At 40.5% G+C, this 18,316-nt stretch overlaps 1 protein-coding gene across 1 annotated transcript; it reads right to left on the bottom strand.

Moving 5' to 3' along the window:
- Positions 1-529: 529 nt before the first annotated feature.
- LOC306711495 (alpha-1,6-mannosyl-glycoprotein 2-beta-N-acetylglucosaminyltransferase) lies at positions 530-4,091 on the bottom strand. Its single transcript, XM_079180465.1, has 2 exons — positions 4,055-4,091; positions 530-3,927 (listed from the first exon to the last, which is right to left on the bottom strand). The coding sequence occupies exon 2, from the start codon at positions 3,661-3,663 to the stop codon at positions 2,401-2,403; it is 1,263 nt and encodes a 420-aa protein (XP_079036591.1). The 5' UTR covers positions 3,664-3,927; positions 4,055-4,091; the 3' UTR covers positions 530-2,400.
- Positions 4,092-18,316: the final 14,225 nt, after the last annotated feature.

The following is an 18,316-nucleotide window of genomic DNA, read 5'->3' as shown; positions in this document are numbered from 1 at the left end:
AACAGCCGTCAGATCACTCACTGATATTCCGACTGGAATTAGCCTTTTGTCTAACTAGTCTTGATGATGCTTTAATTGACCGGTCCTGTAATTTACTCAAACTGTTCCTGGTAATAACTAATGTAAGACATTAATTATTGGTAATGCTCTCAGAGTTAATACGTTTAGTTTGTTGGGTTCATATGTAGCTGTTGACTTTCAGAATAATTTCCTTGACTGAACTGCTAAAATAAGGGATAACTAAAGAAACTGACAGACATGCAAATTGCTTGTCTGTAGACATATTTTTACATTTTTGTATTCTCAGTAAACCTCCTGCCCTTAAGATAGACGATGGGATGAACTAGGAGTGTACCCCTTTGAACACGGTCTCAATTTGAATCAAATAGGAGGGGTTTATTTCTGTAGTTCCCAGGAAACCGCCATAGGAATTTACAGTTTGATACAAGTTAAAATGTACATTATTTTTTAAAATGGGACCTGTAAAATAAAGTGTCACCTTTTTTTAATCACGATGAGAAAAAAACAATGAAAATTCAGCCTTTTATTTTTTCCCCATTAGGCAAACATTACGTGAACAAAGAACAGCTATTTCAAGTGATTATCAGAAAGAAAAGGAACAAAAAGTTGGTCTCATTTTCAACCAATTACAGAATCATAAAACCCAAATACACACACCGCACATAGACACACTGTCGGGGAAAGTCATCTGTACAAAATATGCCTTGGTGTATTAGCCCATCTTTGCCGTGTTATTCAAGAAGTGATTGTGCTTTTCAACATAAAAGTAGAAGATTTATTAATTTCATTGTCATTCACTTCATATTTCTTAACCAGGAATCTCCACAAGGCACCGTGAGGTGCACCGATATCAGATTAAACCACTTATCTGATCTCATCTTTCCAAAGTGATGCAATTATTTATCCTAATTGTACAATGAAGATTTTTTTTGACACCATTCACATCACATTTCCTTCACATCTCACAAGAAAGACCCCCCAAAAAAATTCTATATATATATATATATATATATATATATATATATATATATATATATATATATATACAGTTGTCCCCAGCACTGATACATGCATACATTATCAGTGCACCTTTATACATCTTTAAACCAAGCTGAGGCACAAAGTAAAAAGGCACTTTTGGTCAGATTTAAGGCAATAATGGCATCAATGTGCTTGTGTTCATTTTCTCAGTTTTACACTGTAAAGAGGCCATTTTTTTTTCAGTTTCACCAACTATTGAATGAATGCCCCCCCCAAAAAAACAGTAACAGCTTTTTATAGAATCCCAATCCAATTCATTCTGCTCTCATTTGGATGTTTATTTCCCAAAATAAAATTCTAACAAAGAAGGTGCAATCACAGAAATGCAGAATCACAGATAACCCGATGTTTGCGGAGCGAAAGACCTCGAACGAGACTCCAAAGGGTCACTTTTCACTTATCAGAAAAGCAAATATAGATTCACAATCAAAAGAAGAAGAAAAAAAAAATCAACATCAAGCCAGCTCTCTTGTTGTAAACCAGGGGTCGATACAGGTGGGGAGTAGCAGACTGATTAAGTAAGTGGTGTCAGCTGACATCAGCTCAAAAGAAAAGACCCCTGGTTACGGTGAAGGTTACATTCAGTAACACAAATCCCATCGCGTGCAGCAAATAATAAAAGTCAGCGGTAAACTCCAGAGAGACGGTTCCTGCAGAAAGTAAAAGTTCCCCCTTCTATTTAAGATTGTCATACATGTGTTAAACTCTTCAGTCTGTACAGTACACCGTGTGCATGTGCCCTTTTGTTGTTGCACTTAAAAATCGTACCATAAAAAGCACACGTAAAATGCATTGAGGTTCATAAAATCAATGCAAGTCATTCACACACACCCCAACGCACTGATCTGCTTGTAAATAAACAACATCCTGTGCAATGTTCCCATTCAATTAATTCATTTGCACTAAAAAATAATTGCATGCGTTTGTGCACATTCTGATAGTTTACTCTTATTTCCCATCACTGTGCAATACATCTAATCTAATTGTTTGGCTCGTACGTAAGACACCCAGAGATAAACAGACCAGGTGACATGAAACTGAACAGCCTGACCGAGCTTGCATTATTAACACAACACAAATATCAAGGGAGTCTTTGGCAACTGTGCAGCTTTGGTAATTCAAAATAAAAGACTTAAAAAACTAAAGTTGAAGTCCAGCTGTGTGTATGCAGCCCTCTTGGACGTGGGTTTTGGTCCCGATTCTTGGAAGACCTCGCCGGAAGCAGAATATTAGCACACCCGCCACAGCCCCTGAAACCCTGAAGTATTACGTATGAATGGCACATCTGCAGAACAACAATGAGCATTTTACCCACGTTGCTCAGGGAAAAGTCACAGCTCAAAGACGTTTGGCGTAGTTATTGCATAGAATGTGGTCTCGAACGTCCCCCCACCCTCCGTTCTTCATGTGCGCCTTGTGCTCCGCCGCTTCCGCGCCGCTGAGCACGAGAGACGGAGGAAAGAGGCCGTCCTTGGCCGTGAGGAGGCCCTCCTCCACCTTCTGCGAGGCCCACTCAGGCCGGCAGTTTTCCTTCTGGTGGAGGCCGCAGTCTCCAGTGTGGAGAACCCTGGAGCCCTGGGCCGCCAGCACTTTGACGGGCTTCGATATGCAGGTTCCCGAGAGGTGCTGCAGGGTCCAGTCCCAGTTGTAGTCATCGTAAGTGCAGTACTCGTTGTTGCAGCCCATCAGCTTGTAGTACACCTCCCTGGAGATGGCCATGCCTATGTTGTGTTTCGTGGACATCCACCCGGTGGTCGACACCTTGTTGGACAGCTTGTTGAAATCAGTCAGGCCGTTGTGGTTGCCCAACGCCAGTATGTCGCAATCTGGGCAGCTGCTCTTCCTGAACTCAATCATTGATTTATAGTAATGGAAAAAGTCCGGCAAGATGTAGTTGTCCTCCTCCAGGAAGACCACAAAGCCGCTGTAGCCCTGCATCACCTGCACCCGCTCCCACACAAAGTGCAGCTTCCACCACCAGTGGTGTTTGGTCTGAGTGATGAAGGCCTCCCTGTAGTGTCCGTAGGAGTCCGGGTGCGCTGCGTTGAGGCATCCTGTTTTCAAAGCGTTGTCCTTGGATATGTCCCGGGGGCAGTCCCGTGGATCCTTCCCAGGAAACTCAACGGGATACAGCTGAGTGCTGAAAGGGAAATAAATTTGCAGCACTTTGCAGAAAGTTATCCCTTGCACAATGGCGTTTATTTCCTCTGAAAAGTAGTCATGGCTAAAGATAAGGAGGAAGCTATGGACCTCGGCGGCTTTCTCCAGCGACCTGATGAGCAGTCTGAGGTATTCGGGCCGGTTGTGGACCTGCACAACCAGCACCAGTCGAGGCTCCCCTGGGAACTTATCCGCGTTGCGCACGCACTGCTTGTAATTGGCATTGTAAACGGACTTCGTCAACTCTGGAAGCGAACCAAAGTCGAACTTCTGCGTGTCGCCAGAATGCACGCCTTGATGTATCTGAACGACGTTACTATCGGGTCTGCTCGTGTCATCATCAGAAACTAATAACACGCGTATAGTAAGCAGGAGAGTCACGACTACAAAGGAAACACCCAACAGCACGAGCAGGTTCCGTTTGAGTAGCCGAAACCTCATTTTCTCGCGGTGAACTGGACTTTTGGAAGACAACAGAAATTCAGTCACCTTGTCTCACGCGCGCCCTCATTGTAAACTTCTTTGCAACGCTGTTTTCCTCGCGCGGCGAAGCTCCAACTTCTGTTACAACAGTCCGACGTCGCGCGTCGCGTGTCTTACACCACACGTCAGAACGGGTTTTTGATGGCTGCTTCTCCTCACGTCTCTCCACTTGAAACCCGTGCCATTTGCCAAACAGTCGCTGGGGCCGCTTGTTTTTCTCACCTGTTGGAAAGAAGAAGAACAAAGTAAAACAACGCGAACGGAGTGGGTGCGCATTAAATACAAGATATGTGAAAATGTGGCGTTAACAAGGAAGCTATGTCGCCGCAGCTAGCTTAATTTGACTCACCCAAACGAGGTGTTATGTGTCAACACGCTCCTCATACCAGGAAGAGGATGACGGGACGGTGATACATCTTGGTTCCAACTTATTGACTGCTGACGTGTACAACCCAGCCAACTGGGGAGAGCCGGAGCTCCCGCTCGACGAATCACTGTCCTACCGACAGTCGTGTAATATGAGAAGGACATGTAAATAAGGCCCCATTTGAATAGTTGAACAGGAAGGAAATATGTTCTTATCGAATGTTATAATTAACTTTGTGTCAATATCACTGGAACGATGCTCCTCTTGTTAATATACAGTATCACAGTATGGAAGTAATTAGTGTGTATCGTCACATGGTGTTCAGTTTTGACCCATCTGCACTGCTGCTATAAAACAAACGTAATTTAAATGAAATAAGAATGAAATGTATAAAAGGATACGTATGTTTTTAAAAGAAGTACCCCCCCCCCCCCCTTTAGGTTACCTGTTGAGGTTTGACTGGTTGAATTGGAATCTGTCTTCTGGAAATCTCACCCAAACAACACATAACAAAAGGGGGGGGGGGGGGGGGGGGTATAATGCCTGAAACTACAAGACTGGAGAACTTGATATACTTGATAGAGGGGACAACGGGTGGATATAGAGGTGTGGTGGTGTCATATAGTGGCCCAATAGGCTTAGATAGGAGCAGCTGTGGAGACACTGGTACGTATCTTTGTAAGGTGTTGGCCCATGCACTCTTGTTGTGCTTTTGTATGTAATTTATTTGATGTAATGTCCTGTTTTATCTGGACCCTGGATCTAAAATAAAGTTTGATTGATTGATTGAATACCTGTGCTATTTGTGAAGCCATGCATAATGTGCAGCTATTCAGTGGCGAGGACTCACTAAAATGGTTTGTTTTCTATAATAAAGATAGGATGTTAGGTGGGAAATTCCTTTATCCGGTGATATCAGTTTATATTACGATTAAAGTAAATCTTCTTGGAAAATCAATTGAGGAACTGTTTTTGAACAAAATAACCAACTCTTTTCCAAAATTGCAAATGCAACGTGGTTGCATTATGACAAAAAAACCTGATGCTCATGATCAGCTCACAATAAACAGTGTGTGGTCATATTGCTCCGAGCCTACATCATAGGACATATCTCCTGTGGAAACAGATTACATCCCAGTCTTTTTTGACCAATGACACTACAAAAACATGTTTTTTGTATAATTTAAAGCGTTTGATTTTGTATTTGGTTGATTAAAAAAATACTTTATAGTGAGAAAACTGGTATGCATTTATGTTTTCTCCTTCAGACATGTATATACTGAATGTATGTATATACAATATACTGTATATATAAACTTTTCACACACCATTTTTAATGACATAAACCCTCCAAATCACTTCTGATGCATTGACATAAAATGTGACATATCAGTGATATTTGACTTTATTTCCTTATTAATCACATGTCTGTCACATGACTGTCAATGACTGAATGGGAAGCTTGAATACAGAAGTTCATACAAGTGAGTGTTCTGTGGCTTTTTTCTATCATCTTTTTCTGCAAGAATGCCATTATTAAATGTGAAATTTCCTCTTCATAATCCCCCGCCACAGGCTGTCATGCTCCACTCACGGTTAATCCAGGGCCGCCTCTCTAGGCCTGTTGTCGCCGAGGCTGCTGGACCACTTCCTCTAGGTAACACAGACTGGCCGTGTGACCGAGCAAAGTAAACCGTCACAAATAGTTCCACATTGAAACCATGTGGACTAGGAGCATCTCTACTTCCAGGGAACAGTGTAGTCAAAACAGCAGCATATATCAGCGTCATCCAAGATTGTATCAGGGAGATTCTGACCGGTGTTGCCGAATTCCCGTGTGTCATCAGACATATGTGCCATTCTAATGCTAGGAATTGAACGTGTTTAGTGTGGGGGATTGATAATATATAACAGACAGACCAAATTTTAGAGCAGTGTTAATGTTTGTGTAGACTGCAAAGAGATATCTTTATTCTGACAGATCATGTGTTCCAAAAGTAACTGATTACTAATGTAACCTGAATTTAAACAAACCAAAATAGAAAGGTATGGCATTGCTCCACTGTGTTGTGCCAATTCAAGTGTTTGTCTTTCATATAAACTACAAATAGAGGCTGAAAGTCTTGTTAAAATGTCCATGCAATTCTACCATGAGCTCAAACTGAGGCCTCTCTGCAAAGCATGTGACATAAACCATGTTGTTTACCAAGATTTAAAGTGTCTTTTTACTCAAGAAGCAACAGAAACAAGTGAATAATTGTGGTCAGGTTCTCCATGGCACACTTTCAATTACAATTGTAGATAGATACTTTATTTATCCCGCAAGGGGACATTTGTTCACTACAGCAGCAAAAATATATTTAAACAATCAAAGTAACAGAGTAAAAAAATTAAGTATACAAATGCACAATATATACAATATAAATAACAGAGTAAAAAATATGAAAAATAAAAAATGCACAATATATACAATGAAATAGAATAATATGATTTACCTAACTAACCAACCAGGAGTGCAAAGATTAACCAAACAACAGTGTAGCGGTGTTATAGTCATCTGAATGATTTGGCCCAAGGTGATTTATTGTAGTCTAATGGCAGAGGGCCGGAATGTTCTCCTGTATCTGTCCTTGTGACAGCGGAGATGGATCAGTCTGTTGGAGAAAGTGCTCCGCTGTCCCTGCAGTAGGTGGTGGAGAGGGTGGTCCAGGTTATCCAATACGGATAATAGATTCTTCAGAGTCCTCCTCTCCACCACCTTTTCCAGAGTGTCCAGTTTGCAGCCAATGAGCACAGCTAGGCTAAAGGCAATCTGGGAAGTTACCATTTTGTGATTTCTTACTTACTTTTGAATGGAATTTACACTAATAGTACACTTGCTTTTTTCCTAATATGGTCAAGGGGGCACCACTCTATCCCAGCACTAGTTGTTTTTTTACAGGTCCCATTGTTTTCTAATAATTTCCTGGAAAGGAACTGACACATAACTATACATTCTTCAGAAGGTTAAGTATGTGATTCGGGGAAATAGACACAATGTTCTCGATGTTCCTGGTGTTCTGTGTTCTGGACTACCATGTAAACTGCAACCAGCTCAGCTGAAACACAGCCAGGGAGTTTTATTACATGTGTCTCTGTCTCTCCACATTTCCTGTCAGCCCATCTATAATAAACTATCAGGTGAAGGCAAACATCCCCCCATAAGGTTATCTAAAAAGAGTGCACTTCTGTTCATTAATTCAATCTCTCATAATGACAACCTTTCAGATCAACTCCTAACCCTGATACAGCTCAAAAACATACTTAAGAGTGTTTGTTTCAGCTCAATATATACCTTTCGTTCTGCTGTCATGAGAAAAAAACTACATGTTACATCAAAGCTTCGAGTAAAAGTCGCAAAACCTTTTTTTTATATTTACAGGTTTTATGACAGAGACAGAGACAACAAGTTCCTCACGGCTGAACTGGAGTTCATTATCGGACTGTGGAGAGATAACCCTTCAGTTAAATCTTCACTATCTTGTCAAAGGAATTATTAGATGAAGATTGGATGTATAAATCAGATCTAGGCTGCAGACAAACTTTGTGAAATTTACTTTTCCTACAGTAGCCTTAAACAATCCAAATATATAATGGAGATTTGGAAATCTATAACTCCGTGGAATAGAAGACGACTTCAAATCAGGATGTGTCTTTATAACCAGGCAGCCCCTTCCCCTTTGCACCCGAGTCTTCTCTCGTCCTGTAGCAAGCCCCTTGTGCAGCACCAACTGCCCTCTGAGTGTCAGCCAGGAGAACTTCCCACACTTCTTCCACAAACTGAAAACCCAACACTCTGTAGCATAGGTAAACATTTAAACTGTCAACTGTTGATTTATTTTATTGCATATTCACCCACTTTGTTGAATTTGACTCCGTTAGTTCTTTCTGCACTGATTTCAGTTCAGAAATAACACTTGGTTCCTGTTTTGTCAGGGAGAAGGTTTCGGTTTAACACCAGACATGTCACATCCATGTCCATGCATAATGTCATCACTTCAACTTTTTATTAGACATCTGTGTGAAATTGTCATAATTAGCGAGTCATTTCTCGAGGTGACCACAGTGACCTTTGACCCTAGACTTCCTAATTAAGTCAGTTCATCCTTGAGTCCTAGTGGACGTTAGTGCCAAATTTAAAGTTACTAAAAGGGAACTTTCATTTTGTGTCGATTTTGGCAGTCCCTGTGGACAAAAGCGGTAATGTTTCCGAGCGTTGGCACCGATGACGAGCATTAAGAAGAACTAGATAGAAATAGACCATCTTCTCTCTGATGGTCTCGTTTACTAATGAAGGTCTGATAGAGGATGAGGACTAAACTGAGACTATTTCACAACCAGTTAAAAGTTCCTCCCAGTAACGTTGAAGAAATGCATTACTCATCATGTTTTGTTGGTGTTTGGGGCTTTTTGTAGTTTCCTTGTGAACGTGTCTGTTTTTCTGTGTTGACGTGATCATTGTTTCTATGTAACCTCAGGGAGGTCGAGCCACGGAGCTTCATTGTCTGCAAGCGTTTGTGCAAAGGCAGAGCGTGCAAGCACAGCAGCCATTAGCATAAACTAAAAACAGACCGCGTTGATTATATCAAGCCTAGGTTGCAACAAAAAAACAGATGCTTGTGTGCCTTCAGTTTAGACCGATTACGCTTGTACTTCTTTGAGCATCTCTTAAAAGTCTATGATCGGAAGTTGCATGTTCTCTGCATGCATTGAATCAGACAATAACACAACTGCAAAAAGCATCTGCAACAATGCAAAGAGGCAACAGTGGGTAATAGTCAAATGCATTTACAGTATTTAAGTATTGCACTTAATCACAAGTCTGTGCATCGATTCTTTTATTTTTTAAGCTCCTTATATGTTGTTGAACTTGTTGTCCTATGATAATTAAGACTTATAAACACCAGCTTACCCAGAAAACATAAATCACACAGGATGTGACACATAGTAAAAGCTTTGTATCTCTCTATTTGTCTAAAACAGGGAACTGTGTTGATCCTGTGAAGCTAATTTGTCAGGATAGACCATGTAAAGTCCAGGCAGACAGACTTTGTCTACTGATAAAGCGAGCCATTTCATTTTGCACTCTTTTATTGTCGCCAGTAGATGGTAGCAGTGAACCACACAGGTCTTGATCAGTCCTCTTCTAGTTTTTGTCACATGTAAAAGGGCTTCTTGTGGTGCCCTGTATCTTTGTAAACTCCTACATGCACCCAACATGGTGCTCGTCAGTGTCTGTACTGCTGAAATATGCAAACATATTTCCCATTTCTAATGCAATGTGAGTTCTTCCGAGTATATGTGCATTAACTGTAATTTAGGGAAATTATATAAATAGGTTTTTATACCTTGTTGACACATTTGCACACTTTAAAAGGTGGTACATAGGCAATGCATCTGTGTGTCTGTAAGACTTTCGACACAACACCTTTTTCCAATCTGGAAAAAGCTGTTGTGTCTGTTGCTGTTGTGTCTTCGTGAGTTGTGATTGGCTGCATTTCAAGGAATGTTATATAATTTCAATAAACCACAGCATTAGGTAACTTTAAATAATAAATGATAAATATGCAGAGGCACAAACGGCAATGACTACACATCATGAATATATTTCTCATCAACAGGGAGTCCTCCATCTGCATACTGCGTGTTGGAAAAGTACACCATGTCCTCGTACTCTAATCAAAGAGAATGTGGAACTCTTCCTCTCTGATGACGTTAGGGAGCAAGTCATTTGACAAAACACCCATATGGGAAACAGAAGAGTTCAATTAGTTTACATTTTTTAATATAAAGTTTTTTTCTTTTAAATACAATCTATATATTTCATCTAACTTTCTGGTATTCGTTGCAGCACGATCCCCTGCAGGCGTTGGCCTTGTACTTGCCCGGGCACCAAAAAACTACAGTATGGAGTTTAGTCAGAGGTGCACAATTGGCCGTTACACTTTTCCCCTAAAACAAAAGAAAGCCAATGTGTTTTATTAACCTTGCTTCAGACAGCTAACTCTCATAACTGAATCACAGATACAAGAGCCTTTTAAACCCGGCATGTACAATATTACTAACAGATGTCACCAAGTCACAGATATTAAGTAAAGGGTTGGTTTGTGGCAGCAGCCCGGCACCACCTGCTGTTGGGTCGGCTGTGATTTAGTTCTAGTGATTTAATGATGGCCGTTTTAAAAAAAGAATCAGTAGTAGACTATGTTGGGGATCCTCTTCACAGCATGAAAATACAGCGACTTAGATTTAAGTGTTCTTAAGTGAATTAAATGGCCTGTGCTGAGCTGACGGAGCTCCATTAAAATTAGAGATGTCATAATTGTGTTTGGGGTTTTTTCCCTCTTCATCCTGGTCACTTAATATCTATGTATCTTAATATATATGTCTGCAAACCAAATCCAATACTTGTTTTTATTTATTTAGTCCTTCATATTACAGCTGAACAGCATTAAATACAGATACACATGATTCAATTAAAAAAATAATAATTTAAAGCAGAAATAACTGCTATAATAATAACAAAATAAAACTGCATTTCAGGCTTTCTTTCATGTTTTTCTATCATATATTTTGTACAGTGTGCTGCAGTATTTATTATAATCTGTGTTAAAGAGATGCAAAACAACTACAAAGACAAAAGAAAACTACAAAGAGACACAAAATGACTTGAAAAAGACACAAAGCAACAACAAATAGATGCAAAACAACTTTAAGGAGACACAATATGACTACACAGACACAACACGAGGGGCATTGTCTCATAACCTGCCCATGTCCAAAAGAGACAAACACAACTAAGTTCAAGGGTCAAAATCAAAGCTGCACAGTCTGATATATCCTGACCTTCAGTCCCTACATGGGTCAAGCTCATTACCCGGAGTGATCGGGGGGCCCATTTAAGTCTCCCCTTGCCTCTGACATCAATGTGGTTTAACGTCTTTATATTGTTAAAATGCTCCACAAATACATCTTTCATTCAACAACCCTGGGAGTTATGATGGCAGTGCTACTGAAAACGTATTCTAGTCTGTTTACAGTTTAGCATCATAGTTTGGATTAAAACACTTGAGTTCCATGAAGGAAGCAGCTGAAAAGGTTCTCTTTTGGCACAATGTAGTATTTCATGAGCGGCAGTGTTAGAGGATTTGTTTCAAATGCTTTGCTAACTGTATATGCTGCTGTGTCTTTACATGGTGACCAGTACAAACAGCATTCCTCCGCAGGGAGGTCCCTACATCGCAATGAACAAATGTAAAGGTCTCCTGTAACAGGCCACCCCAGAATGCCAAGTAATGCTATAAAACTACCATCAAATACAGTAAGTTTCAAGTGCTGTCCATCCTCCCCGTGTAACTGCTGCAATAAACACTCAGTTTGTGGGTATTGGAGAAATGCCCACAACAGCAACAGAAGAGTTATTATGATGTACATGTTATCTTCTGCTCCAGAAAAGATTGTTACTGAAGAGGAAACAACAGGATGTGAGTGTTGAAATTATTTTGGATTTGTTGCTCACTGTGTCCATATCGAATCAAAGCACATTGTCCAACTTACCGCATGTGGAGCCTGTTTTCTTTCCCTCTTCAGGCACCATGAAGGAACTCATGATGCAATTACTGCACATAATGTAGTAAATGTGAGTAACGTAATGAAAACTACAAACATTCTTACCCAGTGAGTTTATAATATACTGTATGTCAGTGGCGGGCCGTGTATTTTATACCTGGGTCTTCAGTGCTGTCCTACTACAGTTGAACCACCTCCTAATAACCTCATTATGACACCACAGCTACAGGTTATTATTTTCTTTGTGTAAAAACCTCATATTCACATAACAGTCACATTTTTCACAAGTGAAATAAAATGTTACATGAAGCTCGAGACCTATGAGGGCTACAAATACACTAACTGCAGAGTGCAGATACATGACTAGGCGCAAAACTATAAAGGCTGCAGGTCTATCACTATGACGCAGCATGACGGGATGCTACGTTATTAATGGGCAATGCATAACGTCAAAATCAATGTAATTAACACAATGACCAGAACAAACTCACAAGAACCAGTCGCATATATTTATATGACAACAAAGCAGGTAGAATAACATAAAACCCAAATAACACGATTCAACAGGCCTCACTTACCAAAGCTGCGGTTCACTATTTAAAGACAAAGTCCATCCTCCTTTCTTTGATTACAAAGAGTTCAGTAGTGGTTAGATAACATCTTCTTTAGTAAGTACTTATGTATTCCTATATGCCCCAAATGTAGCAGACTGTATAATCCAGCAGTCAGCGAACTCATGCCCATCCACGACCAGGTTGTGGATTTATTTTGGTCCTTTGACATTTAATGATACATGTTTGAATATGTAAAGCCACAAAGATACTGAGTTAACAATCTTTAAAAGCCATAAAACTCAAAAGGAAAGAGCATTTACTTACCAAACGAAGACAGAACATGCCTGGTATGAATCTCATTTCACCATTAAAACATTGACCCTATGCTGGGAAATCCCACCTTTAAACCACCATTGTTATTTTAAGAGTGCAGATAGTTAATTTAGGCCGTTCTCATTAATTGAAGCAGATACTGTATGTCATGTGTTCAGCATCTAACCAAGTGATTTATGGTCCAACGGCAGTTTCCAGACAGAAAGCACACATAAAGCCAGTGTTAGTTCTTGGGTTCCACTTTTACCACAATTATTCCATCATGACATTCAGATGTTTCAGTGGGATAGAGACATAGCCAGCAAAAACAACTCAAGGTTTTCCAGCCCATTTGGAAAAAAATGATTTGAGACACATGAAGCTCTAGTGTAAGTTCAGTCAGGAAGACTATACTCTTGCATTCCTAAGCCCGTAGTTTATCTTGCTGCTGCTCAGGCCAGACGCCCCCCCATTACAAATCTCCCTGTAGAGCCCAAGAGCCAAAGACTCTGTCAAGACTTTATCATCTGTTAATAATCAACAATTATCTTTTCTTCATCAAACTTGTCTCTCCTGATTGAAATTCCTGAATGCTGAAACAAGGCTGATCAACCATTGTAGTCAATGACTCAGATTAAGCTCTGTTTCAGTTCATCGTAATTTAACAATTGTTTCCACAAGTTGAGATAAAACAGCTGATCATGGATCTGCCAGGATTGTCCAGAGACACTCAGAGGCCCCAGTGGAGGATTACATTAAAGCAGCACACGCAGAGGAGGTTCCCTGCTGTACCTCCCACCAAGTGGCCAAAAAAATTATAATAATGGAGTAAAGTAAAAGAAATTCCATATAATACTTTCAAAACCACACATTCAGCACAGTTTCCATTTCTGCTGAAAATGTGCAAGCTCACTGTTCCATAAGGTGAAGGTATTGTCACCAAAAGGTCAGAGATCTTAGGTGGACTATCACTTTAAGAGTATCTTTCCACACCCACCAAATATTTGCGGTTGTTGTAATTGTCAGCAGTTGTTTTCTGATGTCAAAGACAATTTCTTCAAACTTCTTCAAAGTCTGGAGTTGACATAGTAACCCGGGGAATACAAAATTAACAGCAGAACGTGTTTTTGCCCAATCCCATTGGTTGAAACCTCCCATTGTACAGTTCATGAAAACATCCCTTGCGAGGTGACCTGAGGATAAAACAGATGACCTCATCATTTTCAAAGCCACTGCAGGGAAGCTCAGCCCTGCTGGGGTTAAAAGCAGCTGGTTCAGCTCAGAGGAAACACTGAGCTAATTGCTAACACCGTGTGCCTGTGTGGAGATCAGACAGACAGAAAATGTGTGTATTCTGGAATTTTTGCAGAGATTAAATATTTTACTGGTAAACGCCCCTTTAAACAGGTCCTATTCTGCTCTTTTTTAGGTGCAAGTTACCGTTACAACATGTTTACATGCGTTAATGCTCAGAAATCGCCTTGTTTTCTCATCCTGACTGTCCTGCTGCACCTCTTGTTATATATACACACACATTATATGTATATCATTTTTTATTTTAAATGAAAACTAAACAAAGCAGGGTTGTCATATTTGGTTTGAATGTAAAAATACTTTACAGGGAAGAACTGGAGTAAACTCATTAGCCAGACCAGCTGAGGTGGTGAGGTCATCAAGTTAGCTGCTGTTCTATTTGCAGAATGACTGTACTGCGTCCTCTCATTCTTGGGAGTTTGAACTCCCAAGTACACAAGTGCGTACTTGGCGTACTTGATATTGAGAAAGGCCCTCTGTCTGAGCGCTGCTCCTCCTTCCCAAAAAGCCCATTCTGCCCCGATTAAACAGAATTCAGCCTCAAAGGCTCCCAGAGCTGCTCAAAACACTGTATTAGCAAAATGAACGACAGCATCTGTCCTGCCATATCAGTGTGAACGCGAGTCAGACATAGAAAGTTAGGAGGTACAAGCTGATAGACCCGAAACCACCGCCGCAACCAAGACTGAAGCAGGTTGTTTCACAGGGGTAAGTTGTTATGTTATAGCTGTCTATGTAATGTTTTATTTTATTTCAGTGTAATTGTAGAAACTGTGCCAGAATGCCCAGCAAAGTTGAACACGCCAAATATTACGACAGGTATATACTGTATAATCAATTAGTGCACTATGTAGCCAGTCAACTACCTGGAAACACCAATAGTAGCACACAGCTAGCATTAGGCTACGGGCCTATGCTGTAGTGTTAAAACACACATCCTTCTCTTTAACTAAGATGCTAAGAACTGTAATCATCAATATGATAACAGAATTTTATTTGAAGCTAAATTGTTGCCTCCCGAGTCATTATTTACTTTATTATAAGAGAGTATTTCTTTTGAATCAGTGTCTTATTTTCCTCATTAGGTTTTGAGATGAATGAACCGGGTCTCAGTCTCCATGCATGTTCACCACCATAGCCTTGAGCCGAACTGTTTGAATATCCACAACACACATACAGACCACTATATCCTTGTATTACACAAATACACCCCCGGTTGTCTATCTGGAGAACAGCTACACTGTTGGTTATAGAGATCTGCTTCCATGTAACAGAAAAGCTACAAGTCAAATGGACGTTGTTCAGCAGCTCAGGAGCAGTGTTTCTGAGTGAGAGAGAGCCTTATAAAATCTGTATTGTTTACATCTACCAATGTTGCCAGGCCTACGACAATTGTTCTATTTGTACGATGAATTTGGCTTTGTATGAAGTAGGATCAAATTCATTTTTTGAACCCTAAATGTAAGATATTATCTTAAATGATATTGAAATGGTGTTAAACTGATTTGTATTAATCAAATGTTTAAGGCACAATGAGTAGGACTTGTTGTTTGCGGTTTGTAAACACAACATTCACAGTTGGCCCCTCCTCCTCCTCCTCCTCCTCAATGACGGCTGCAGTGCTCGCCAACGGGTGAAAGCTGACCCCAGATTCACTCTTGTTAGGTTCGGAGCTTTATCCGCTTGGCGTTTCGCCTCATCCCTGTCTCCTGCATTACATTAAGAGGGAAACTTCTGTCCTCCCGGATAATGGTCGCAGTTTAAAACACGTGATTGGACCCTAGGCCTATTTTTTGGCCTCTGCTCGAAAATTGCATACCCATACTCAAGAGAGTGTAAATCTCTAACTACAAGGTCTATTTGAATATATTTTTTTTTTTTTGATAACAGAAACACTTGTGAGATCTATTCTGATAGGTAAATATTGTGTATATGTTACTGTTAATAGTAAATAAAGATGGCACACAGCTCAAATTGAAAATTGTCAGGTTCGCCTGAAAAAAAAGCAATTTTATTATTAATAGTTATTAATAGTGGTGGCGTAAAATACATGATATTGTGACGGATCTTCTTAGTTAGTTAGTAGAATAGTTTATAATGGTGTTTGTAGTGTGTAAAATGGATTACATGATTAAGTTAAGGAGACTTTAAAAAAAAAAAAGAAGTCATTTCTTTTTTTTATTTCTTTATGAACTTTGATATCTACGACACTCTCTTCGATTAAATATCTCGCAATCAAATCATTTAAATTACTGCCATAGATTAAAATAAGTAGACATTGACTTTTGGTTTCACGCAGGACACGAACACTGGTCCCTTGGGTTAAAATACTGTTTGTTTGACCCATCCACCTCCTCCCCATTCAGACTTCTGGAATTGAATTAAAAACTTAATTGTGGTATGTCAAACACAAACGTCATCTCGGAGAAAATAAGTTAACCTCGTCACTTTAAATGCAGTTTGGTTGTATAGGAACGTAATTGTTATGCTTCCTCTTAGATGCATGCTCACGACCTGGCACCTAGTTGCTCCATCTTTATAGAAGTTGACGCACGGGGACGTCCCAAACACAGCAAAGTGGACACAAAATGGTTGGAAAATAAGGAAGAAAAAGAAGATGAGAAAAAGAGAGCAAGAACAAGACAATCATGGGACACATACAGAACAAGTTGATCCAGATTTAGAGACATCTGCATGTAGCCAGGCAGCAAGTTGTCGAGCCGAGGGTCATGACATGGAGTTGGTGAGAAGTAAGTGAAAGCAGATGAGGGCGCACTAGCCATGCGAGGACACCCTCATCCGACACCTCACCTCGTCCTCCATGCCAGGAAATGAGAGAATGTGAGTGTGTATTTGTGGCATGCATGTGTGTGTGTGTGTTGTTTTGATTGGATGTTTCTATCTTGTGTGTGGAGGGGATCAGCGGGGGAGTTGGTGGTGTGTTAAGGGGGGGAACTTTTCTCTTATCATACAGAAATGGGGCTTGTTTCCATTTAAAGTTTGATACGTATTCCCTTTTATTCCAATAAGCTCCTCCCTTTTAGTGCATTAAATACACTTTTAGCATACTTTTTGTTAAAAATAACAGAAAAGACCTCACGCATCCTGAAATTCCTCTGATCCCCAACTGACAGATTGTGAAACCAAACAACTGTGGATCTAGGGTCATTTCCAAGCTAATCTTATTTTCTGATCTTCTTTCTTCCCTACGTCTCTTTTCTCAATCATCCACCCTGTAGCACATTATCTGTCACGCCTCAGTCTTGGTACTCCTTTAACTCTTATGTCAATTCTTTAAACTTCTATCTGCAGCTGCTGAAAGAATGTTTTCCACGCTCCAGTTTGATGATCTAATTTTTCCATGTCACCCAATTCATAAAAATACAGATTGCTTCCTTTCTATTTCTCTTCATTTTGGAGCAGCAAAGACATAAACAAATGTCCAACTGCAGTCTATAAAGCCCAGCCGCTGCAAGAGTTCCTGCCAAAACATCATCTAAACTGGGCATTTGAGCAGGATTTGATTATATCGAGTCAACCGGACAGACTGCACCTTTGATCCATCCACTTTCTACAACCAAATTCGGCCAATTAGGCTTAACAAAGTTTGTCCTGGTTGAAAACACAGTTGATACTCAGCCACTTGTTTGCTTGCATGCGAAAAGAAAAACAAAAGTGGGCTTTTATCATATAATGTAAATTGGGGAGCTGTCCTTGACAATCACTCATTTCTGTCCTCAGCAGCAAGTCAAGCTGCAGGGTTTTAACTCTTGTGTTTGTTGGCATCATGGCAGCTGAATGTCACGATGGTGAGCTAGGACACTGTGTAACGGAAGCTCCACATCTGGTTTCGGACCTTTTTGGATTACATCGAGGGGATACGGGCCCAGTGTCAAGAGAGCTTTTCACTGATTCCCATATGCTGAAGCAACAAGGGTTGGACAGATAGCTTTATGGCAGAGGGATGTTGAACCCTAGCCCTGTGCTGTGAGTCACCGAGGGGAGGAATGTTTGAAAAGAACCGGAGAGTGATCGATGGCGGTGGAGGAGGAGAAACCAGGAAGTGTTTGGAAGTGGTGGTGGAGGGTTGGGGGTGTTCTTGAACAATCAAGGCCAACACTTTAGGGAAAAAAAAGGGAGAGACGTTTGTTTGTTTTCCGCCAGTTACCATGGTGCCCAGTGTCCATGCAGTCTTTAAGATGGGGAATGTAGAGAGTTACTTAATGACATTCAAATGTCTTTAAATATGACGCCTGCTGTACCAGCCCATTCTCACTTCCCAGCAGTCAAATAAAACAGCTGGGTCTGAGGCCCCTACGTTGCAAACTATGACGCTCTATGTGGCTGTAGTTAATAAGGGGGTCATGGGGGTGAGGGAGGGAAAAAAAGCGAGAAAGTTCACATAGGGAGGAGGTCGGTGTGGATGGATGGGTCAGAAAACGAAGGACTTTCACCC

This window comes from Pholis gunnellus (genome assembly GCF_910591455.1).
Source record: "Pholis gunnellus genome assembly, chromosome: 19".
In the NCBI taxonomy this organism is placed as follows: Eukaryota; Metazoa; Chordata; class Actinopteri; order Perciformes; family Pholidae; genus Pholis; species Pholis gunnellus.
This window is presented reverse-complemented; position numbering and strand designations above follow the sequence as displayed.